This window comes from Monodon monoceros, unplaced genomic scaffold, assembly GCF_005190385.1.
Source record: "Monodon monoceros isolate NGI ecotype Baffin Bay Population unplaced genomic scaffold, NGI_Narwhal_1 Super_Scaffold_3, whole genome shotgun sequence".
NCBI classification, from domain to species: domain Eukaryota; kingdom Metazoa; phylum Chordata; class Mammalia; order Artiodactyla; family Monodontidae; genus Monodon; species Monodon monoceros.
In genome coordinates, this window is record NW_021703780.1 from 33,678,475 (window position 1) to 33,703,159 (window position 24,685).

At 47.4% G+C, this 24,685-nt stretch overlaps 2 protein-coding genes across 4 annotated transcripts; both read left to right on the forward strand.

Annotated features, from left to right (window-relative positions):
* Nucleotides 1-1,749: 1,749 nt before the first annotated feature.
* On the forward strand, nucleotides 1,750-15,495 carry TREM2 (triggering receptor expressed on myeloid cells 2; the record flags this gene model as incomplete). The annotated part of the gene is made up of 5 exons (XM_029242042.1): nucleotides 1,750-1,991; nucleotides 10,970-11,127; nucleotides 12,603-12,953; nucleotides 14,393-14,483; nucleotides 15,215-15,495. Coding segments are annotated over 5 exons (1,086 nt in total), but the record flags the coding sequence as incomplete, so codon positions are not given.
* A 3,991-nt stretch (nucleotides 15,496-19,486) lies between these two features.
* Nucleotides 19,487-24,192, forward strand: TREML1 (triggering receptor expressed on myeloid cells like 1). Of its 3 annotated transcripts, none has more exons than XM_029242037.1 (6): nucleotides 19,487-19,569; nucleotides 19,757-20,089; nucleotides 22,134-22,251; nucleotides 22,639-22,724; nucleotides 23,221-23,273; nucleotides 23,633-24,192. In XM_029242037.1, the coding sequence occupies exons 1-6, from the start codon at nucleotides 19,527-19,529 to the stop codon at nucleotides 23,945-23,947; spliced, it is 948 nt and encodes a 315-aa protein (XP_029097870.1). In that variant the 5' UTR covers nucleotides 19,487-19,526; the 3' UTR covers nucleotides 23,948-24,192. The 3 variants fall into 3 exon arrangements, with proteins under 3 accessions (XP_029097870.1, XP_029097871.1, XP_029097872.1); XM_029242038.1 differs by having other exon boundaries at nucleotides 19,495-19,569; nucleotides 22,642-22,724; XM_029242039.1 differs by having other exon boundaries at nucleotides 19,496-19,569; nucleotides 22,149-22,251; nucleotides 23,633-24,160.
* Nucleotides 24,193-24,685: the final 493 nt, after the last annotated feature.

Here is a 24,685-nt window from a genome sequence, read left to right on the forward strand (position 1 = left end):
TCATGGACTCAGAGGGCCCAGTGCCAGGCATGTGATCAGGGCTGCTTCTTTCTCCTCCTTCCCATTCCAGCCCTTCTCTATCTTTCAATACAAGCAGGGGAGCTATCCTGGATCCGCAGGGGTCCAGGGAAAGGGCACACTCTGTGGTTACCACCACCCATGGCCGATTTCTTCTCTAACCCCGCCTGATGGTTTCCAGGTGGATGATGGCAGCGGAGGTGGCACAAGTGAGAGTCACTCACCCCGCCTTCCTCCTGAAGACCTCATCCTTACACACCTGCCCACCGGACCTCAGACCACCCTCCCTTCTCCTCTCCAACCCCTCACTCCATTTCTGGCCATGACACAGGTTCTATGAGCAAGGCTGACATCTCATTATGGCTGAGGGCAAGCAAGGTCCTGTCTAACAAAAACATTCCCAAACGAGCTGTCTGAGCAGGAGGCAGTGAGACTGCAGCAGAGGCTGCGTGACTCACTGGGATTTTGCCCAGGGAGCTCTAGCATCTGGTTGGCAGCTGGATTCGATGACCTTTTATATCACCCTGGAGAAGTGATGAATCTGCAGTTCCAAGTAATCTTTCCCATGATGTGGCAGGACATCACCCTTCTGCCCACATGGCCTGGAGTTCCCAGAGTTCTGAGTCATTCCTTGGGGGCACTTCTGTCTCTGTGTGTGACCAAAGAAAAAAGAATAGGTGAACATACATCAAAATATCACTACGATTATCTCTGGGCAATGGGATTAGAGGAGGGAAGGAAAATTCCACTCAATAAAATGAAGGACTGGCTCTGGAGCCAGATTACGTGGATCTAAATCTAACTTCTACCTTATATGAGCTGTGTGATCCTGGGTAAGTTATTTAATTTCTCTGGATCCCAGTTACCTGGAACAATAATATTATCTACCTGATGGGTAATAAGGTAACACATGTAAAGTATGTGTTTGCCTAGCACATAGTAAGCACTCAATAAATGTTAGTGTGTTTTAAGTGGCGGGATTATGGACAACTTTTACCTTTTTAGAGTGAATTTTCATATATTTTTCTGATAAAGATTAACTGAATATAGTTTTTAAAAGATTTTATAAATGCTGAATACATTTTACATAGTTATTCTTGTAATAGCCATAATCTCCCTTTAAAGCTGGGCACCACCTAAGTGTGGCAGCTGATCCTGGAGGAAATTGCTTGTGGTTTGAAGGTATGATGTTTCAACTGCACAAGAAGTATTTACCAAGTAACTGTTGATATCATTTGCTCTATGTCATCTACTTAGTAAGCACGGTTAAATCTTGAGTCTTATAATTTCAATACTAGGTCTTTAAAAATTATCTAATTTTTCTAAATGAGACTTTAAAAATTCTGCTATAATTTTTTTTCGAAACAAGCAAATTTCACAGCAACTAATTTGTCTTTAGGACTAGTTTTGCTTTCTACTCTAATTAAGGCACAAATTATTGCTCCAGAACTCCTGTGGATGTCTCGAAATTTAGAGTAATTTTAAAAGGGTCTCATGGCCAGATAATGTTAGGAAGGGCTGATGCTAGATGCACATTGGTCTCAAGATTTATTTCCTTGTTGATCCCTGATTGCCCAACACACTCTGGGTGTAGAGGGAAGAACTTGTGACCTAGCTTAGACCAGGGCATCACACGGAAACAGTGCCACCGTGTGGGGTCCAGTCTGTGCTAGAGGTGGGAGTCAGCCCCTCCCTGGAGAAACTTTTTCTTTCTTTTCAGAAAGGCTGCAATTCTCTAATAATTCTCTTTCATTTTTAAGGCATTATGCATCCGACTACGGCAAGACCAATTTCAGCTGGCAGATCTCTGTGGTCAAAGCCTGGCCTGATTTCTACCCTGATGGGCATTCTGACTTCTCAACTCGATCTTGGACCAGAAGCCCAAGTGTGCCTTTCTGGATGAGATGGCCAGATATGTCCCAGACTTTCTCTGATGACTCATTTGAGGGCCTTACTTCACTCCCCAAACCCAGGTATTAACCTTCTAGAATCCAGCCACTACAGATTTTACAATATCAACATCACTTCCACATCTAGCAACAAAGAGGAACTGCCTCTTGTTTATTGCATCTCCCTAGCACCTGGCATGGTGCTTGGCATATGGTAGGTGCTTGGAAAATATTTGTAGAATAAATGAATGTGCCCCTGAGAAGAGTGCTCCAGCCTCTCCCATTCCCTTCTATAAGAGGGAAAGGAATGCCAAGAAGGAGGGGGCATTTGAAGGCCAAGTTTCCTTCCAGGAACAAATGGCTTACACAAAAGGGCTGAATTATCAATCATTTTAACAGGGTTCTTTACAGAGGAGTGGGCAAGGATAAGGGAACCAGTAAAGGAAGGGATCGTGATGCATCCAAAGACTGGGAGCTGTTAACACCCCCACACTTGAAAGAGCAAGGAGAAAGAATTGTGTTATTGGAACTGAGTGAGCACCAGAGCCATGGAAGAGGGACCACCAATAAGAGCTGTGGCTACAGAGGAAAGCAGCCCCTGTTTAAACCACGGCAGATGAGGAGGGAGTAGGAGGAAGTAAAGACCCCAACTTATTTCTCCTCCTGGCCTCCAAACTCTTGCCAATACCTTCCCTTGACTCGATCCATCAGTAAGCCAGTAAGCTGGGAGCTTGGGTGATGCAGTCCAGAGGGGGTCAGTCTCCTTGGGACAGAGCAGGACTAAGCAGAAAGAACATGGGTTGGTGGAGGGGGCAGGAGAGGCGAATAACCAGCACAGCGGTCAAGGATGTCAAAGGCAGCAGAAAAGCCAAGAAGGGGAGGACTGGGAGGAGGCCACTTGTGACTTCTAAGGATCAGATTCAAGGCATGAACAGCAAAGCCATCTCTAAAATTTTTTTTAAATAAAAGAAATACAAGATAGAGAAGCAAGAAGGACTACAATTCTGCAGCCTGTGGGAGAAAAACCACATTCACAGAAAGAGAGACAAAATGAAAAGGCAGAGGACTTTGTACCAGATGAAGGAACAAGATAAAACCCCAGAAAAACAATTAAATGAAGTGGAGATAGGCAATCTTCCAGAAAAGAATTCAGAATAATGATAGTGAAGGTGATCCAGGACCTCGGAAAAAGAATAGAGGCAAAGATCAAGAAGATGCAAGAGGGCTTTCCTGGTGGCACAGTGGTTGAGAGTCCGCCTGCCTATGCAGGGGACATGGGTTCTTGCCCCAGTCCGGGAAGATCCCGCATGCCGCGGAGTGGCTGGGCCCGTGAGCCATGGCCGCTGAGCTTGCGCGTCCAGAGCCTGTGTTCCACAACGGGAGAGGCCACAACAGTGAGAGGCCCATGTACCACAAAAAAGAAAAAAAAGGAGGCAAGAAATGTTCAACGAAGACCTAGAAGAATTAAAGAACAAACACCTAGAAGAATTAAAGAACAAACAAACAGAGATGAACAATACAATAACTGAAATGAAAACTACACTAGAAGGAATCAATAGCAGAATAACTGAGGCAGAAGAACGGATAAATGACCTGGAAGACAGAATGGTGGAATTCACTGCCATGGAAAAGAATAAAGAAAAAAGAATGAAAAGAGTTGAAGACAGCCTAAAAGACCTCTGGGACAACATTAAGCCCTACAACATTCACATTATAGGGGTCCCAGAAGGAGAAGAGAGAGAGAAAGGACCTGAGAAAATATTGAAGTGATTATAGTCAAAAACTTCTCTAACATGGGAAAGGAAATAGCCACCCAAGTCCAGGAAGCGCAGAGAGTTCCAGGCAGGATAAACCCAAGGAGAAACATGCCAAGACACATAGTAATCAAACTGACAAAAATTAAAGACAAAGAAAAATTATTAAAAGCAACAAGGGAAAAATGACAAATAACATACAAGGGAACTCCCATAAGGTTAACAGTTGATTTTTCAGCAGAAACTCTACAAGCCAGAAAGGAGTGGCATGATATTTTTAAAGTGATGAAAGGGAAGAATCTACAACAAAGATTACCTGGCAAGGATCTCATTCAGATTCGACAGAGAAATTAAAAGCTTTACAGACAAGCAAAAGCTAAGAGAATTCAGCACCACCAAACCAGCTCTACAACAAATGCTAAAGGAACTTCTCTAAGTGGGAAACAGAGAAGGAAAGGACATACAAAAACAAACCCATAACAATTAAGAAAATGGTAATAGGAACATACATATCGATAATCACCTTAAATGTGAATGGATTAAATGCTCCAACCAAAAGACACAGGCTCTCTGAATGGATACAAAAACAAGACCCATATATATGCTGTCTACAAGAGACCCACTTCAGACCTAGGGACACATACAGACTGAAAGTGAGGGGATGGAAAAAGATATTCCATGCCAATGGAAATTTTCAAAAGAAAGCTGGAGTAGCAATATTCATATCAGATAAAATAGGCTTTAAAATAAAGAATGTTACAAGAGACAAGAAAGGACACTACATAATGATCAAGGGATCAATCCAAGAAGAAGATATAAAAATTATAAATATATATGCACCCAACATAGGAGCATCTCAATACATAAGGCAACTGCTAATAGCTATAAAAGAGGAAATCAACAGTAACACAATAATAGTGGGGGACTATAATATCTCACTTACACCAATGGACAGATCATCCAGACAGAAAATTAATAAGGAAACACAAGCTTTAAATGACACAATAGACCAGATAGATTTAATTGATATTTATAGGACATTCCATCCAAAACCAGCAGATTACACTTTCTTCTCAAGTGCACACGGAATATTCTCCAGGATAGATCACATCTTGGGTCACAAATCAAGCCTCGGTAAATTTAAGAAAACTGAAATCATATCAAGCATCTTTTCTGACCACAATGCTACGAAATTAGAAATCAATTACAGGGAAAAAAAGGTAAAAAACACAAACACATGGTGGCTAAACAATATGTTACTAAATAACCAAGAGATCACTGAATAAATCAAAGAGGATATCAAAAATTACCTAAAGACAAATTACAATGAAAACACGATGATCCAAAACCTATGGGATGCAGCAAGAGCAGTTCTAAGAGGGAAGTTTATAGGAATATAAGCCTACCTAAGAAATAAGAAAAATCTCAAATAAACAATCTAAACTTACACCTAAAGGAACTAGACAAAGAAGAACAAACAAACCCAAAGTTAGTAAAAGGAAAGAAATCATAAAGATCAGAGCAGAAATAAATCAAATAGAAACAAAGAAAACAGTAGCAAAGATCAATAAAACTAAAAGCTGGTTCTTTGAGAAGATAAACAAAATTGATAAACTTTTAGCCAGATGCATCAAGAAAAAGAGGGAGAGGACTCAAATCAATAAAATTAGAAATGAAAAAGGAGAAGTTACAACAGACACGGCAGAAATACAAACCATCCTAAGAGACTACTACAAGGAACTCTATGCCCATAAAATGGACAACCTGGAAGAAATGGACAAATTCTTAGAAAGGTATAACCCTCCAAGACTGAACAAGGAAGAAATAGAAAATATGAACAGACCAATCACAAATAATGAAATTGAAACTGTGATTAAAAATCTTCCAACAAACAAAAGTCCAGGACCAGATGGCTTCACAGGTTAATTCTATCAAACATTTAGAGAACAGCTAACACCCATCCTTCTCAAACTCTTCCAAAAAATTGCAGAGGAAGGAACACTCCCAAACTCATTCTATGAGGCCACCATCACCCTGATACCAAAACCAGACAAAGATACTACAAAAAAAGAAAATTACAGACCAATATCACTGATGAATATAGATGCAAAACTCCTCAACAAACTACTAGCAAAGAGAAATCCAACAACACATTAAAAGGATCATACACCATGATCAAGTGGGATTTATCCCAGGGATGCAAGGATTCTTTAATATACGCAAATCAATCAATGTGATACACCATATTAACAAATTGAAGAAGAAAAACCATATGATTATCTCAATAGATACATAAAAAGCTTTTGACAAAATTCAACACCCATTTTTGATGAAAAACTCTCCAGAAAGTGGGCATAGAGGGAACCTACCTCAACATAATAAAGGCCATATACGACAAACCCACAGCAAACATCATTCTCAATGGTGAAAAACTGAAAGCATTTCCTCTAAGATCAGGAACAAGACAAGGGTGTCCACTCTTGCCACTATTATTCAACATAGTTCTGGAAGTTTTAGCCACAGCAATCAGAGAAGAAAAAGAAATAAAAGGAATACAAATTGGAAAAGAAGAAATAAAACTGTCACTGTTTGCAGATGACATGATCCTATACATAGAGAAACCTAAAGATGCCACCAGAAAACTACTAGAGCTAATCAATGAATCTGGTAAAGTTGCAGGATACAAAATTAATGCACAGATATTTCTTGCATTCCTATACACTAATGATGAAAAATCTGAAAGAGAAATTAAGGAAACACTCCCATTTACCATGGCAACAAAAAGAATAAAATACCTAGGAATAAACCTACCTAGGGAGACAAAAGACCTGTATGCAGAAAATTATAAGACACTGATGAAAGAAATTAAAGATGATACCAACAGATGGAGAGATATACCATGTTCTTGGATTGAGAGAATCAATATTGTGAAAATGACTATACTACCCAAAGCAATCTATAGATTCATTGCAATCCCTATCAAATTACCAATGGCATTTTTTACAGAACTCGAACAAAAAGTCTTAAAATTTGTATGGAGACACAAAAGATCCCGAATAGCCAAAGCAGTCTTGAGGGAAAAAAACGGAGCTGGAGGAATCAGACTATACTGATTCAGACTATACTACAGAACTACAGTAATAAGACAATATGGTACTGGCACAAAAACAGAAACATAGATCAATGGAACAGGATAGAAATCCCAGAGATAAACCCATGCACCTATGGTCAACTAATCTATGACAAAGGAGGCAAGGATATACAGTGGAGAAAAGACAGTCTCTTCAATAAGTGGTGCTGGGAAAACTGGACAGCTACATGTAAAAGAATGAAATCAGAACACGCCCTAATATCATACACAAAAATAAACTCCAAATGGATTAGGAAACTAAATGTAAGACCGGACACTATAAAACTCTTGGAGGAAAACATTGGAAGAACATTCTTTGACATAAATCACAGCAAGATCTTTTTTGATCCACTTCCTAGAGTAATGGAAATAAAAACAAAAATAAACGAATGGGACCTAATAAAACTTAAAAGCTTTTGCACAGCAAAGGAAACCATAAACAAGACAAAAAGACAACCCTCAGAACGGGAGAAAATATTTGCAAATGAAGCAACGGACAAAGGATTAATCTCCAAAATATACAAGCAGTTCATGGAGCTCAATATCAAAAAACAAAAAACCCAGTCAAAAAATGGGCAGAAGACCTAAATAGACATTTCTCCAAAGAAGACACACAGGTGGCCAAAAAGCACATGAAAAGCTGCCCAACATCACTAATTATTAGAGAAATGCAAATCAAAACTACAATGAGGTATCACCTCACAGAGGTTAGAATGGGCATCATCAGAAAATCTACAAACAATAAATGCTGGAGAGAGTGGGGAGAAAAGGGAATTCTCTTGCACTGTAGGTAGGAATGTAAATTGATACAGCCACTACGGAGAACAGTATGGAGGTTCCTTAAAAAACTAAAAATAGAATTACCATATGACCCAGCAATCCCACTACTGGGCATATACCCAGAGAAAACCATAATTCAAAAAGACACATGCACCTCAGTGTTCATTGCAGCTCTATTTACAATAGCCAGGTCATGGAAGCAACCTAAATGCCCATCAACAGACGAATGGATAAAGAAGATGTGGTACATATATGCAATGGAATATTACTCAGCCATAAGAAGGAACGAAACTGGGTCATTTGTGGAGACATGGATGGATCCAGAGACTGTCATACAGAGTGAAGTAAGTCAGAAAGAGAAAAACAAATTCCCTATATGCGGAAACTAGAAAAATGGTACAGATGAACTGGTTTGCAGGGCAGAAACAGAGACACAGATGTAGAGAACAAACGTAGGGACACTAACGGGGGGAAGCGGCGGGGCGTGGTGGTGGGATGAACTGGGAGATTGGGATTGACATGTATACACTGATGTGTATAAAGTGGATGACTAATAAGAACCTACTGTATAAAAATAAATAAAACTAAAAAATTAAAAAAAATGAAATACAAGATAATAAAAGAACACCAACTGAAGGGGCAGCAGAGACAAACGAGGGGTTTTCAGGACAGGTGAGACTGTGCCCATGTGAACATGGAGGAAAAAATGGCTCTGGGGGTGGGAGGGCGGTAGAACTTAAAGATACTGGAAGAGAGAGGACATAGGTGAGAAAGCAAGTTCCTGGGGATTGTCAAAGGCAGGGAGTGGGGGAGAGAGAGACAGAAAGAGAGAAAGAGAGAGAGAGAGAGAGAGAGAGAGAGAGAGAGCGAGCAGTCATCTTGGAAAAGGAAAATGGAAATCTGGGATGGACATAGACAGGAGGAAGAAAGAAAGAATTTAGAGAAAAATATATTGAAGAGGGAGGAAAATAATGCCCGCTACTTTTTTTGAGCACTTGACAATGTGCCATACACACTTACATACCCAGATAGTGAAGCCAACTGGAGAGTTAGGAAACCTGCCCAATAGCTAGTAAATAACAGAGCTGGGCTTACTCACCATAAGAAGCAGAGCCTGTGTGCTTAACCCCTACTCTGTAGTTTCAATTTCCGTCCCACTCAGCCTACGAATCCTACACTCTGCCCCATGCTCAGGCTAGACATCTGCCCCTGCCCCTGCCAGATCTGGATCACTCCGGATCCAATCAAGTGGCAGGTGAGATTCCCTACACCTGTGATGCCTCTCACCAGGTTCAGTGCCAGGGTCCCTTCTTCTAAGCTCTGGTGTTCTCAACCAGATCTTCCCTTTGGCTGGACATCCTGCCTCACTATGGCCCCTGGACAGGGGTTGAGATCTTTACAGCTTAGAAAATATATCTTAATAATGGGAGAATGGCCTCAGCTGGAAGTGGCGGAGAGTGACAGTGCAGATACAAAGAGACAGGTGGGAGCACGTCAAGTCTGTGAGGGATCAGAAGTGAGAGAGAGTTTGGGGGTGGAAGGCAGGGGTTTGGATCCAGGAAGATGAGGTCGAGCAAAAGCAGGACGGGACCAAAGAGGGAAGTGGGAAAAGGAAAGCTTAAGTGGCTGCTTAGCAGCAGGTGATGTTTGTAGGCTCTACTGTCTGTGGGTGGTGGTGCCAGCTAGGGGTGGAGTGGGTACCAAAAGTCACTCTCTCAAGCCCACTTCTCAGGCAGGGCTGGGCAAGGGATTTCCCAGGTTGGGCTGATGGTGTGCCTGGATAGAGTTTGAGTTGTTTCAGTTTCCAGAAGCTTATTTCCCTGCCAGTTGTTGGCAGCCACACCCTTTCCCATCCCAGGGCCTGTCTGGGTGCTGGCCATGGTCCTGACCGGACTCTTGTACTTCTCTGGCCGCCCAGGTGGGCGAGAGTGGGGATAGGAGGATAACAGAATCTGAAAGAGGGTGAGGATGTTCACATATGTTGATTTATTTCTAGGGAAGGAGGGGGAGTAGAGCTGTGTATTTGAGGATAGTGACGATTTGGAAGAGCTGCTATAGGCAGTTTACTAGGAAACTTCCAGACATTCTGAAAGGGATTACGCAGCAGCTGTGAAGTCTTAGCCAAAGCTAGACGTCAGGAGTATGTCATGCTTCCAGTCATGCCTCTGGTTCTCGGGCTCCCCTCAGCAATGGTCACCACCGTATCCAGGAACGCTGAGGCTCCAAGAGACCTGAGTTCTCCAGCACATACATGGTAGTTGAATAAATGCATGCATACGTGAATGATGGCATTCAGCTGGAATGATGTAATAGAGGGGAAAAGATCTCTGTGCCCAAGTGTGAAGTGGCAAGTATCTTTGAACTCACATTTAGCAAAAGGAAAGGAAGGACCCTGTGCTTGGGAGTGGGGTGGTGCGGAAATGTTCCTATGCTCAGACATGAGAATTAGGGGATTGAACTACAGATTAGCACAAGCTAAGGGAAGAGAGAGTTTGATGTGCACATGCTGTGAATTCATATGCGTGAATTGGCAAAGATTTCTTGGTGCCTGCCCTTTGCTATGAGGCTTAGAGGAATAAAAAATATGCTTTTCTCAGGTAGGAAGGATGTGAGAAGAAGAGGTCAGAATGGAGCATAAGTGGGACAGAAAGTAAGATAAAGATTCATGGGGTTTCTGAGTTCTGCTTCTGCCTAAGATACAGAAAGCTAGAAACATTTAAAATAGCACCAAAATCATGAAATACTTAGATAGAAATTTAACAAAATATGTGCAAGATTTGTATGCTGAAAACTATAAAACATTGGTGAGAGAAACCATAGAAGAAATATGTCCACAGATTGGAAGACTCAAGAGTGTTAAGATGTCTAGTTCCCTCCAAATCGAGCTACAGATTCAGTGTAATCCCATCAAAAGCCTAGCAGGCTTTGGGGAGAGTGTAGGGGGGAGAAATTGACATACAGTGTCTAAACTTTACATAACAACATTACTAGAACAGCTAAAACCATTTTGGAAAGGAACAATGTAGTTGGATTACTCACATCACCTGATTTCAAGACTTGTTATAAAGCTACAGAGAGTAGTCAAGATGGGGTGATATTGGTAAAAGGACAGACACATAGATCAATGGAACAGAGTAGACAGTCAAGAAGTAGACCTACATGTCAAGGGATTTTCAATAAAGATACTAAGGCAATTGAATGGAGAAAGGGTAGTCTTCTAAACCATGAGAAGGCTGGTACAGGCAGGACAGTGGGCTGTCCTCTTGGAGGTCTGGGATCCTCAGCACCGCGCTGCTGGGCTGCAGTGGTGGCTCCTCCTCTCCTCCCCTCTCCCACCCCACTCCCCCTCCCTGAATCATAAAGCCAGATCCCAGTTCTGATGATTACTCAACCTCCAGGAGCTGGTTCCTGTGGGCAGCGCCTGACGAGCCTGACCCTCTCCTTTCTGCAGTTCAAGGGAAAGACGAGATCTTGCACAAGGCACCCTACGTCTGTCCTCCACAAGGGAAGGGTGACATGGAGCCTCTTGGGCTGCTCATCTTGCTCTTTGTCACAGGTAGGATTCCCTCCCTCCGCTGCCTTCTTTCCCTCTCCTTCCTTGAGTATATGGCAAGTGGGTGGGTGGGTAGGGAGCACTGAGCCAAAGTGTGAAGATAGCTGAAATTCTCGGCATGTCCTGCACCCCCTCTTCTTACTGTGCCCCATATTCTTGATCATCTCCCTCTCTCCCCAGCATCAGATTCTTCATGTACGTGGAAGTGTCAGAGGCTGGTGGATTCGGACATCTAGAAAGGGAAAGAGTTCTGGTGGTGGCATCTCAGGCACTAGGTAGTAGTTGGGGGAAGTTTTGGGGGGCACTGGTAAGAGCCCCTAAAATTATGAACCACTTAACTAGCCTCAGAAGAGTAGCAGCGTGGGAGGGAGAAAAGAACCTGGTACTGGCAATCTGCATCTTTGGGGTGCCCCTCCTGTGCTCTGAAGGTCCTCTTGTCCTCAGCCCTGGATGGGAGGTGAAGGGGCTGAAGATTTTGTGATTGAGCTGGGGAGACTGGCATCCCAGATTCTTGCACATGACGGCCTTTTCTCGTTGGGGAAGGGTGCCTCTTGCTCCCCCAGAGCAATAGGCATACCTGGGTGAGAGGAGAGACTGTTCCAATGGAGCTGGAGCTTCTTGGCTGGAGGTGGAGTAAGGGAAGGGGGATGCGTTGGCCTGCCCAAAGGCAGAGGGATGGACTGGGTAGTATGGAGGGGGCACTGCTCACCAGGTCTTTCTGGTTCCAAAAGACAGGCCACCAGCTCCCCAATCCTTTTTACAAGTTTCTGTCACCATGTGGTTGAAGATGTGGTTGAAGAGAGGGGAGGCTGAGGCAGAGGGCGCTGGGTGGTTCTCTTATAGCCCCTGCCCTGGCAATAGACTGGCACTCTAAGCCCACCCCAAGGAGGGTCCCTAAAATAGCAGCCTCATGTCTCTCCCAAAATAGTTCTGAGACGCATCCCTCCTGAAAGGGGAACAAAGGCACAGAAATAGGGAAGCTGGAAGCTAAAGGTCAGAAAGAGGAGAATGCAGTGCTGGTATGAGCGTGGGCAGCTGCAAAGGAAGCAAGGATGGAGGGCGTGGGGAGGGGGTGCCCAGCCCCACGTGGGACCAGCCCAAGGCCTGAGAGGGCCACTGGCCCTGATCTCTTGAGATGGAGTGGGAGAAGGGAGGGCTTGATTTCATGTGACAGGAAGAACATGAGTGGACTAGGACTGGAGGGAACTTCAAGACCAAATGTCTCTGGAAATAGGCCCAGAGAGGGTCAGCTATTTCTCTAAAGATGTCCAGCAAGTCCAATGGGGATAAAGCCAGATCCAGGACCTGGGTTTCCTGGTTTCCAGCTTCCTATAAACACGTACCTGGGTTATACCACCTTCTCCCAACCTGTGTAAAGGCCTGAGTTCCTTAAGTGTGGGATTTCTGTCTCTTCTGTTCATTGAACATAGTAGGTGTTCAATAAACACTTGGTAAGTGAATGAATGTCTCCTCCCCAGAGCTATCCCGAGCCCACAACACCACGGTGTTCCAGGGCATGGCAGGCCGGTCCCTGAGGGTCTCCTGCCCCTACAACTCCTTGAAGCACTGGGGGAGACGCAAAGCCTGGTGCCGCCAGCTGGGTGAAGAGGGCCTGTGCCAGCAGGTGGTCAGCACTCACCCCTCGTGGCTGCTGTCCTTCCTGAAGAGGCACAATGGGAGCACGGCCATCATGGACGATGCCCTGGGTGGCACACTCACCATTACTCTGCGGAATCTTCAAGCCCACGACGCTGGCCTCTATCAGTGCCAGAGTCTCCATGGTAGCGAGGCCGACACCCTCAGGAAGGTCCTGGTGGAGGTGCTTGCTGGTGAGTGGGCAGCTGACTGCACCCTGGCCTGCCCTTGGGCCTGGGGTCGTCTTTAGTATCTGAGCACAAGACCACCCTCAGGGCTTTTGGGGACCCTGGGAAATCCCACAGTGTGGATCTTGTCCCTGCCCACCCCACAACTCAGGGTCAACTCAGGGTCACTGTGGATAGTTGTGCAGGTTGCTAACTGCACAAGGGGGTCACAGTCCAGCCCTGCTGTCTCTCTCCAGGCTGTGCCCCCTGGTGGAGGACTGCATCACTTGCAGGAAGGGTACAGTTCTCTAATTTGCCCAAGGCACCTTATGAGCTAGCTGTGGTCCTGCTTCCCCCAAACAGCTTTATCCATTTGGCATCTGGCTAGGATGTGAGCACTGAGGTGGTCCTTAAGGAGTAGGAGGACATTCATCTATTCCTTCACCCAACCACCCAACGGACCTACCAACATAGATTAAGCACCAACCTGGTACAGAGAAACAACCCTAGAAAGGAACACTGCTGTGACCCTGGGCAACGTGCTTCTCCTCTCTGGAGAAGACCTCCATCTTGAAATGGAGGTCGTGGTGCCTGTGCTGCTGACCCCACAGGGCTCCCATGAGACACAAATGACATGAAAGAGTTAAAACTGCTTGGGGGTCAGTGACAGTCGTTGCCCCAGCCTCCTGCTGCTAACTGCTCGGGATCCTCATTTCAGGCTTGACTAGGTGAGATGCGCAGTGGTGGGGTCCTTCTCATCCCTGAGCTTGCACAGGGGATGCCCTTCAGGAAAGCTTTCTGTCTGTGTCTCCGGAACGTGATTGTGTCCCAAAGGAGAACAAATCTGAGGTTACGTATCCCTTTTCTGACTCTCCCCTTGTCCAACTCCTCTCTCCAACATGGCCCCTTATCATGGAAATGAAGGTTGAAAGTAACATTTGTCTAAGGTGGGGAGGGTAGGGGACACCGCCTGCCTTAGACCCCAAACCCTACCCCCATGAGAGTAGGGGGCGAGGACACACAGATTTTCAGCCCTATCAGGGTCTAAGGCTCAGCTGACTCCCAAGAGAAGAGCAGGAAAAGAATAACAACAACAACAACAGTAACAATAATCCATAGCTGGTACAGGCAGCTTGACTGTTTACACAGGACTTTCAAAAACACCCATGATTTCGTTTGATCTTCCTAAAGACCCTGTGTGATGGGACGGTGGGAGTTGCAGTTACTGAGCTCCTGTGAGGGGATGGGCACTACACAGGATGCTTTCCCTGTATCCTGCAACACTTTTATTAAGAAGGTGTTCCTAATTGCCCCACTTTACAGGTGAGGAAACTGAGGCTCAGAGAGGTTAACAACTTGATCCACCCAGGGCCATGTCCCAGAGAGCCTCACCCCACCCAGAGAGGTTCTCCCCACTGTGGCATCAAGGAGGGGGGCTAGAAGCTCACAGGCTCTGTCTCCCACAGACCCCCTTGATTACCAGGACCCTGGAGATCTCTGGATCCCTGAGGAGTCCGAGCGCTTTGAGGATGCCCAGGTGGAGCACAGCATCTCCAGGTATAGTGACAAGTCTTTCCTAAAATCCCTGGGCAGACCTCCACCCTGCAGAGCCAAGGCATGGGGCGGCAGCTGGGGGGTGGCACGTGCCAGAAGTACAAATCCCAAGGCAATGAGACACTAAAGTGTCTGCATGTGATCTTGTCTAAACACCCCTGCAACCAGCCAGTGTGTGTTGGTATGACTGTGCCAGTTGTCAAAACATTGCAAAACTTCCCTAACAGTTTGTAGGTAGCTGCTGCTCCAAGACCGCTGAGTGGTCGGCCTCCCCCCCCTCCCCTGGCAGCCCTCACGCGTCTCCGCAATTCAGCAACAATGAAACTTTGAGTATTTTAGTACAAAACTGGTACCCTCAGACCCCTGCTTCCCTGATGGGACCAGAATCAGTTCCGACTGGTTCTTGATTGGTGTTTAAACACTCTGAGTATAACCATGAAGTGCACATGTGCATGCAGACACACGCACACCATACCACACCATCATGCAGAAAACTGCTCAGCAAGGGAGGTAATTGTTTAAAAGCAGTCAGCAGGCAGATCCATGCCTGGAACTCAGGTCTCCTGACTACAGGTTCCCCCAAGCCCCGCAGAGCCTCATCCAGGGATGGTGCTGGATGGGGAGATATCCTCAGCCCCCAGAGCTCCTCGTGTCTCCCCATTCCTTCTTTGAGGGCAGATTCCAGTCTGTGGGTCCCCTCATGGCCTCCCACATGTCCTCTTTTTTTCTCCAAGGAACCTTTCTGAAGAGGAGAGCCCCTTCCCACCCATTTCCATCCTTTTCCTCCTGGCCTGCATCTTTCTCAGCAAGCTTCTGGCAGCCAGCGCTCTCTGGGCTGCAGCCTGGCATGGGCAGAAACGGAGGACACCCCATGCCAGTGGGCTGGACTGTGGCCATGACCCAGGTTACCAGCTCCAAACCTTGACAGGTGAGCTTGGAGAGCACGGTGGCCGCTGGGGGCTGGTGAGGTGGTGCTGAGAGGGGCCAAGTGAGTACTCTGGCTGTTGCAGAGCTGAGAGACACGTGAGAGGAGGACCCACGGTGGAGGAGAGGCCCAGGAGAGGTCTGCACGGACCACCCCAGCCTGCTGCACACCTGCCCCTTGGCCACCAAGTCTCCTGGTTCTGCTTTCGCAAAAGGCCACTCTGCCTGTACCCTGCTTCTCTTGACCCCTGGAAGCAGGGATCTGTGCGTGTGTGCATGTGTGTGTGTGTGCACGTGTGTGTGTGTGCATGTGTGTGTGTGTGTGCATGGGAGGTGGGAAGGACATCTACCAACTTCTGGACATTGGACATTAAACACTCTCACAAATAAATCCAAGACTTCATGCTTAACTGATGGTTTAGGACGTCATGAAGGTCTGTTTTGCTACAGGGCTAGGAGAGTCAATTCAGATGAGGAAAAGATAAAAGGTCTGGCTCCTTGGGGCCTAGGGTTTTAGGATATCATGTCCCTCCATTCCCACAGGCTCCAAACTGGCCAATCTTTTTATTCTTCTCTCTCCCTCCCAGAGATCTGATTACCAAGCCCTGCCTCCTCCTGTGGAATTTCTCTAGCATCCTCTCCTCTCCTCCTCCTGCCTCCTGTCCATCAGTTTCCTAGGATTACTGCTGGGCCCCCTGCCCCAGGCCCCCTTCCTCCGTCCACCCTCCTCAAGTCCATCCAATTCGCAGCTGACTCAAACCTCTGGCAAACCTAGAGGTTTGTTTTTATCATGTTGCTCCGACTCCGGAGGAATGGCAGGGATTGGGCGCAGAGTGCAGTGAGCCAGAGCCGGGCACTACTGGTGCAGCCCCCATCCTGTGGAAGGGACACTGCGGCTCAAAAGGGAAAGGACTGACCCAAAGTCCCTCTAGAGCCTGGAAATCCTACTTTCACTTGGCGCTCAAGGTGTCCTTCCCTCTAGCTCAATCCTACTCATTTATTTGTATATTTATTCAATAAATATTTTCTGTGCCAGGTACTAGTCTAGGCATTGGGGACATATCAGTGAACAAAACAAGCAAAGATTTCTGCCCACACAGAGCCATGTTCTAGTGGGAAGAGAGCAGACAAACAGAGTAAGTCAGTCAGTCAGATGGTTAGGAGTACGGGGAGTGCAGGCGTGGGGGATGATGCAATTCTGAAGAGCAGTCAGAAGGAACCGTTTGAGAAACGCTTTGAGGAAGCAAGGGGGGAAGAGTGCCAGGCAGCTCAGGGAACCTCCTCTCTCTCTTCAACACACACACGCCAGGTGGAGTGAGGAGAATGGGATGGACACTACCCTGAGGGTGGGTTGCCCCGAAGAGGAGGAAGCAAGTTGGCCACATCCTCAGGTTCTCTGTCCTGGGCCTCAGGGAGGTGGAAGCCCAGGAGCCCCTCTGGCCATGGCCACACGGGGCTGCGTTGCCCCCTAAGCTGGGTGTGGGTACCTGGGGTTTTGAATCACTGGGAAGGAGCCCCTGATGCAGTCCTGTGTTCCAGCCTCATGTCAACACATCACTCCCCTAATTGCAGTCCTGCCCCAGCCCTGCCTCACCCACTCCCTGCTTAGGCTGCTCCGCTGTCTCTGTCCCCAGCTCCAGGACTCTGGTCCAGTCTGTGTTTCCCTGGTGTCCCTGACTCAGCGGCACATGAAACTTCCCCATCGGGTCCTGGGGCAGTCGTCTCCTTCCTGCAGACACAGGCACAGTCTAGGAGCCAAGGCTGACCAGAGCCCAAACTGAGCCCCCTGCACCTCCCTCGCTCCCGCCCCGTCTGGGCACCAAGAGTGATGAGATGGAAGGGGAGGCTCCAGGATGTGCCTGGTGGTGGAGTGCCGCTGGAACTTTTCCTCCCCTTGGGAACTCAAGCCTTTTCTCCTGCCTGCTCTGCCATGTCAGGGACATCTACCCTGGGATTCAGATTGCCATCGGGGTCCCCTGCCTTGGACTCTCTGGAGTGCACACTGAACAGAAGGGGTTTTCCAATTTCAAGTTTGCCTCCTACTAAGAAAACTTAAGCAAATTCCTTAACTCCTCTGAGCCTCAGGGTCCTCGCATGTAAAAACAAACAAAAAACCCAACAGCAAACCAAAACAAAACAACTCTACTTTGGTGGGTTTTTATGCAAATTGAAAGGAATAACATTAAAGTCCTGGCCAGATGTCTGGCACATAGTAGGTCCTGGATAAGCGCTGGCTTCCTTCCTCTTCTCTAATGCCCAGTGATAGGACACCTCCCTGGATCCTGGCCACCTCTGTCCTAGGCACCCAGCACCTACCATATCTGTTTTAGGCACTCAGTAAATATTGAAGAGAGGTCTCCTCCTCACACAACGCTCCCACATGGCTTGTTAGTGTGAAAATAATTTTCTTGTAAGGAAATCAAAGAAAGCCTGATACATGCTGGCAGGACAGATATACGTACTTCCATATCACTCACTGGGGAGACCCATCTGTCCAGTTAGCCGGAGACTCTGCCAGTGTTAGCACTGAAGGTCCTGTCTCCTGGAAAGACCCCCAGTGTCAGGTAAACAGGGACAGCTGGTCACCCCATCACCATGTCCACGAGGCTCAGCTTAACGCAGAAGCCGGCTTTCTCGGGCTCCTGCTCCCAGTTTCCCATTCTCAACTCCCTTGCTCCTGGAGAAAGGAGAGAGGAAGAGAGAGGGGAGGAGGAGAGAAAAGAGGACAGAGGAGGGAGCGAGCGTGGCTTTTTCTTGCCCCTTTCCAGGTGTGACCATCTAGGTCAGAGCAGTGTGTCCTCCCAGCCATCCCCACCTTGACTGCTCCTGTCTCTCTGAGCACTGGTGCTCCCCCGGTGTCAGCAGGTTTATTACTCACATTCCATGCAGGATCCCCAAACCCCAGTTCTGCACAAGGTGACGTGAATGAGGGCCAGATGTTCCCTGTGCAGGGAGTGGGTTTGTGTCATAGGACAGGAACCCCAAATTATGAGACTTGGAACTTATATAGAACATCTGGCACGTTGGCCCTTCTTCCTCTCTGGAGAGAGAGAGAGAGACACAGAGAGAGACAGAGAGAGAGACAGAGAGGTCTTCACTCTGGAACTTGAAATAATCTTCTCCAGGGAGGGAGGGGAAGGATGGAAGCAAATCTCTCTGGAGCTGACACACTGTCTCTAACTCCCAAGGCATGTTTGCTCTTCAATCGCCCTGGAACAAAGCTTGGTGAGTGCCCTTTCCTGGGAAGGCCTGAAAATGTTCATAGAGAACTGTCTCCTAACAAAGAGGATAATGCATTCATGAAACAAAAATAATATGCTATAAATAAGAAATGCTTGGAGAATAAAAAGTCTTGCAAATTAAAAGCACTAAGGGATAAAAATCTGAAGGACAAGGAGAGAAGGGATGGAAGAAAAAGATGAGGATATCTTCTAGGAAAAAGAACAAAAAGATGGAAACTGAGAGAGAAAAGCTATGAAGATGAGATGAATACATGAGGTTCAATATCCAACTAATTATCAAAGCAATAACGCAAATCCTAGAACTGGAGCACATGGTCCACACTCAAAGTGTCTAGGGAGCGTGCATCTGAGGGAATGAAGATAGGCCAGCCCAGGGCACACAGTCAAGGTGGGGCTTCCTGGACGATCTCCTGAGAGCTTGGGTGGGGCACTCACACAGAATTTAAAATCAAGATGGCCTCGGGCCATGAGAAGGACACTATACTTCCCTCCTTCACAGCTCTGCCTCATCGGATTCTATATTTGGAATACCCTGAGGACCATCTTCCCCCTTTCTCTAATGGCTCTCTGGTTGTCACAATCCTCCTCCCCCTCTTCATTCCTTAGGGGTGGGCAGGCTCCCAGCCTTCTGTTTTTCCTTGGGCCTTCTCACCCTATCTTGCCCATTCTTACCCTCAGGGATTGTTCCTGAGCACTGAACCAACCAGGGCTTGGAAGAGCTCCTTCTCCCCACCCATGGAGGGGCCCACCAGTGCCTGCTTCCCAGCCCATGGTCACTGAGAACCCCACGTGACTGTCTGAGGCAAAAGTTTCCTGCCCCCAGGGGAATGCTGTGTCAGTGCCCAGGCAAGCCCCAGAGCTGACATCTCCCTGCCCAGCCATGGGCCCCAACCTGCTCCTGCTGCTGTTCCTGGGACTAGCAGGTAAGGTTCAGGAGGAGCTGCACTCTGGGTCCCCACATACCCCGCTCCACGCCCAAGAATAACTGGCATTACCATGGCAACAATAACATGTAGGCCCACAAGGTGGACCTCTAGATCCCTGTGCCCCTATGCAGTGGGTGGGCCAGGAGGTGCCCTGTCCAACATCCCTGCAACTTTCCTTCCCTAGGCCAGGGCTTGGCTGGCAGCCTCCCTGAGGTGCTGCAGGCGCCTGTGGGGAGCTCCATCCTGGTGCAGTGCCACTACCGACTCCAGGATGTCAAGGCTCGAAAGGTGTGGTGCCGGTTCCTGCCAGAGGGATGCCAGCCCTTGGTGTCGTCAGCTGTGGATCGCAGGGCCCCAGCCAGCAGCCGCATATTTCTCACTGACCTGGGGGGTGGCCTGCTCCAGGTGGAGATGGTTACCCTACAGGAGGAGGATGCCGGAGAGTACGGCTGCGTGGTAGAGGGAATCTCAGGGCCCCAGACTGTGCACAGAATCAGTCTGGATGTGCTCCCTGCAGGTGAGTTATCCCAGCCTGGCCACCACCGCTCTAACCTGCCTTCCTGCCCCACCAGCTGCTCTTGGGTCCTTGGTGGGTAGGGGCCCTTGTGGGGGAGGAATTGGGAGCAGATATCCTTTTGACAGCTCTGCAGGGAACGGAAACCAAACTGGGTGAGAAGTCTGAGATAAACCAGCCACACAGCAGTCCCCTTTCCCCTCCCGCACAAGTGGGTCTCCCCACAGGAAGGCAAATTCTCTTTCCCCACTCAGGGCCTTGGCCTCCTTGTCCAGCATTTTCAACATACTTGATGCTATTATTTTGCTTAGAAATGTTTTAAACAAAGTTTTAATTCAGACATATCAACTGGAATTAAGTTTTTTACATCTTCCAGGTTTTTATTGCTGTAATAACAAGTCTGATGGCTTAAAAACTATTGAATTTATATCTTATTTAATTTTATAGGTCTTCACTGAGCATCTAGTATGTGCCTCACCTACAGGCAAGGTACATTCAATGCCTGAATTCCTTCAACTCATTCAGTTTTACAAACAGAAAATAGTGTCAGCAATAGTTAATATTATAGGGTTGAGAACAGTTAATATTCTCAACCCTATTTTCAGTATAGAAACTATGTTCACAGGTTTCATTTTCACAGCCTATAACTTTCTCATGTCTAAATATTTATTGAAAGTACATTTTAAAGTCTTAAATTTTTTCCATAAAAATAGGATACTGTAAAAAAAAAAGTGCTCTGTCGGGAACACGGTCAGCTACCTGAGGAAGCAGAAACTGTCCTACCTTGCACTTATGGACGCTGACATTGTTTTCATTTTCAGGTCTTCCTTTTTCAAGTAATTTGTGCCAAATGCCCAAAATAATGAAATTAAGAAAGGCATTTTTCCTTCTCTCAGTTTTTTCTCCATCTTTTAATTACGAGGATGGACTAAGCTCTCATTAGAATCCCTTGAGTCCACAATTATTATTTATATTATAAATATATTCTGTTAACCCTAGTCATCCTTTGTTCTCCTTCTTCCTTGACACTAAGGTTTAGTAACTCAAGATTACAACTCCCTAAATGGCAAGCTGTGACAAGACAATGCACTGGGAATAGGTGGCAGGGAGACAGGTGCCTGCAGTGGGGCAGGTGCTGAGGACCCCAACAGCTGTAGAGAATGGATGTTCAGGCAGGCAGGTAGAGCACAGTATCCAGGGAGGATGTGGGTGATTTAAAAAACTCCAGGAGATCAGGACATATGCAGCAAGATTGGGGCTATAGCGTCTCCAGTTCCTGGATTGGAATGGGTTGGGTAGTGGGAATGGTGAATCTCTGAGAACATGGCAAGACTCTCCTCTCAGAGGGTCTAGAAGGACTGCCCGGGTTCCCAAGGCAGATCCTCAGGCCCAGAGAAACCAACCCTGAGTCCCACAGACAGAAGTTAAGCATGTCGTTGGGATGACAGAAACCTTGTCACAAAACTAAGTCTCAGGGTCCAAGCAAGGCTCTCAGCAAGGATCAGTTGGCATTGTGTCACATCAGGGCTGACCCTAAGTTCCTTAGCTCCTGAGCGCAGAGCTTGGGGTGGGGCTCAGCCAGCCTGCTGGGGCGGTCACAGGGTTGCAGGTATGTGGAGAGGTCTAGCAGGCTGGGCTGAGGCCCCTTTGGAGAACAAGTGATGAGAGCCAGGAGCAAGGTCTCCAATGAGATGAGTGAGGTTGGGTAGGGAGGTGGGCACAGATTACCCAGTAGGGTTTCTGTATAGTCTGAGCAGCCTGGGTACAGGGGGAGCAGGTGGAGAAGAAATGCAGGGGGGGAGGGTTGGGAGCTGGTGGTAAAGGGGAAAGTGAGCATATTCACAACCAGATAAAGACATAAAGAGGCCATTCCCTGACCTCCAGAATGAGAGGCCCCTAAGGAATATCCCAAGCACCGCTTCTTTGTGTTCCTTACTTGGGACTTCTCCTTCCTCAGCTCTACTCCCCCAGTTCCTCAGATCTCAATAGGCCCTTGAACCCTGCCCACAATGGGTATGTTCTCATTAAGTGTTTCCTTCTGACTCAGCTCCTGGCCTGAAAGAGGAGGACGAGGAGACCCATCAGGTCAGGAGTCTGGCTGACATCTCCTCTTCAGATCCTGTAGGCAGTGCCAGCCCTTTGGATCCCAGCCGAGATAAGAAGAGGTACTGACAAGAACTGTTATTTGGGTAGCTGGGAAGGGGTGGTGGTGAAGATACGGCTTGTTTAGAGCCCCAGACTAAATTGAAAAGAAACTTTATGATTCTTTCCACTCCTGGGGAATTTCTGACCAGGCAGACAGACAGACAGACAGACATACTTCCCTATCCCAGTTCAGCACTGACCCCTTCATCCCAGATCTCCAGCCAGGATACCCTGATAGTGTCTCTCTCTGCCCTGCCTGAGTCTATCCTCCTCATTCCATTCCAAAAATCCTTCTCCAACCATGGCTCACCAAGAACTGCACCTCTGTGCCACTTCTCTAGGATTCCTGGCAAGCAGCTCCGTGCCAGGTTCAGGGCTAAGCTCACCTACTCCTTTGTGTCTCTCAGCAGACCCTTGATTTGGGGTGCTGTGCTCCTGCTGGGCCTGCTGGTGCTGGCGGTGGTGCTGTTTGCTGTGATGGCCAAAAGGAAAGGTAGGTAGCTGTCCACCTGCCTATCTCAGAATGGCCCCCTGGTCCTGTATCAGCCAGTCTTGAATTCAAGGCTGAGAATTTAGGTCTGCTCCCCCTACAGATGGGCTTCAGTAAGGGTCCCCAGACCCTAGAATTCCCATGGCTGAGGGGTAGAGGAGAGCAAAGAGATTCAGTGGGAGGCGGCCTGGGGAGAAACAGGAATTGGAGAGGGTGAGACAGTGGGATTGGGGACAGGTGACTGGAGGAGGTGGGGGATTTCGGGAGATGGATTGAGTGTTGAGGCAGGTTGAGGGGAGCTGTGGAAGCAGTAAGTGGGTGGGGGGAGAGTTAGGGCTGGCTGGGGGTGGGGGCTGGGGAGATGGAAGGGGAAAACTTTGCCGGTGGGAGTGGGGAAGGTGGAGGCTAGGACAGAGGTTTCCAAAGTTTCTGAAGGGCGTGAGGCGGGCACTGAGTCAGCACAAGAAGCAGACTGTGCTTCTGTCCTCTGTCCTGCCAGGGAACAGGCTTTCTGCCTGTGGACGATTTCAGAGCAGTGGAGTCTCAGGCTCGGTAAGAGATCTCCGCAGGCCCTCAGCCAAATTCCCCAGACCCTCCCTCTGCCACAATCACTGAGAAGTCCCAGGATGATGAGGTGGAGAAAAGACTGGGACCCAGTAGAGGTCCAAACCCTCTTCCTAAACGCTGTCAACTTGGCAACAATGGTCTCCTACCTTCCCACCTTGCTATCCACCTTCCCAGATTTGTAGAGAAACTCGGGGCTTGAAAATCTTCAAAGTGAAGCCTTCTTGCCCACTGACATACTCAGGATTGAAGAGACAGATCCAGTCTGGTCCTAGGCTTCCCATCTAAGGGAACTGGGGCAGAGGGAGGCATTTTCTCTTTGCCTGATTTGCCTGCTTTTGTTACAGGCCCCCTCCTCAGTGGTCCACCACATCAGTGACTCTGGACTGGCTGCTGACTTGCCATCGGATGTACCATATGTTAGGCTCGACTCGCCACCTTCCTTTGACAATAACACCTACACCAACCTTCCTCTTGATTCCCTGTCAGGGAAACACCCACCCCCAGCCCCATCCTGTTTGCCCCCTCTGCCTCCTAAGGCTGAGATCTGCTCCAAGCCTGTGACATACGCCACAGTCATCTTCCCTGGAGGGGACAAGAGTGGAGGAGCCTCCTTCGAGCCAGCCCAGGATCCACCTAATAGTGAGATTCCACCCAGCTAAGCTGTTCACCATCCTGTAAACTCACAGAGATCATCCCCAGGGTTCTGTGAAGCCATCCACGCAGTCTGTGCCCTAGATCCTTAGGATATCAGAGCAACTAGGGTCTTTAGGATCTGATCTAATATCTTGACTTTTCTCACCTGGTAAGTGATACTTGGAACGATTGAGGTGTCTGGGGAAGCCCCCCCCCATGCTAGTTCCTCTGCCATTACACCACAGGGCTAAATAAACTCTAAATGATAATATATGAGCTCCTGATGCTTGAGGGGGAAGGAAAGGGCCCAAGTTTGACTTCACATGGCCCAAGAACTGAAAACACTGGTCCAGAGTTTGTGTTGTATGATCTCCTGCCTGTTCTGCTAGCGGGGAAGTGGTTTCCCTCCCTGGTCAGAATACTGCACACAGTTTGAATTAAGGGGCATCAAGAAGACTTCTTCAAAAGTATTTCCTGCCTTTATCAGGATACCTGAAACTACAGTCATTTGCTCGAGTCTAGAAATCTCTTCTGCTTTCTGCTCTATACCTTGTAAACAAGTGACATCTTATGATGTAACAACATATGGTGGGAGAAGGGGGATAATAATTAGTTAAAGGAGATTCAGGAAAGATGGGGTATGAGAGATGGAGTTGAAAAGAAACAGGAGTAAGATCAGAAACTGAAATAGATACCAAGCTTAATCCTTGGCAGGACAAAGGATTTTCAAGCACCAGGAAATGAAAGAACTTTGCAGACATCAG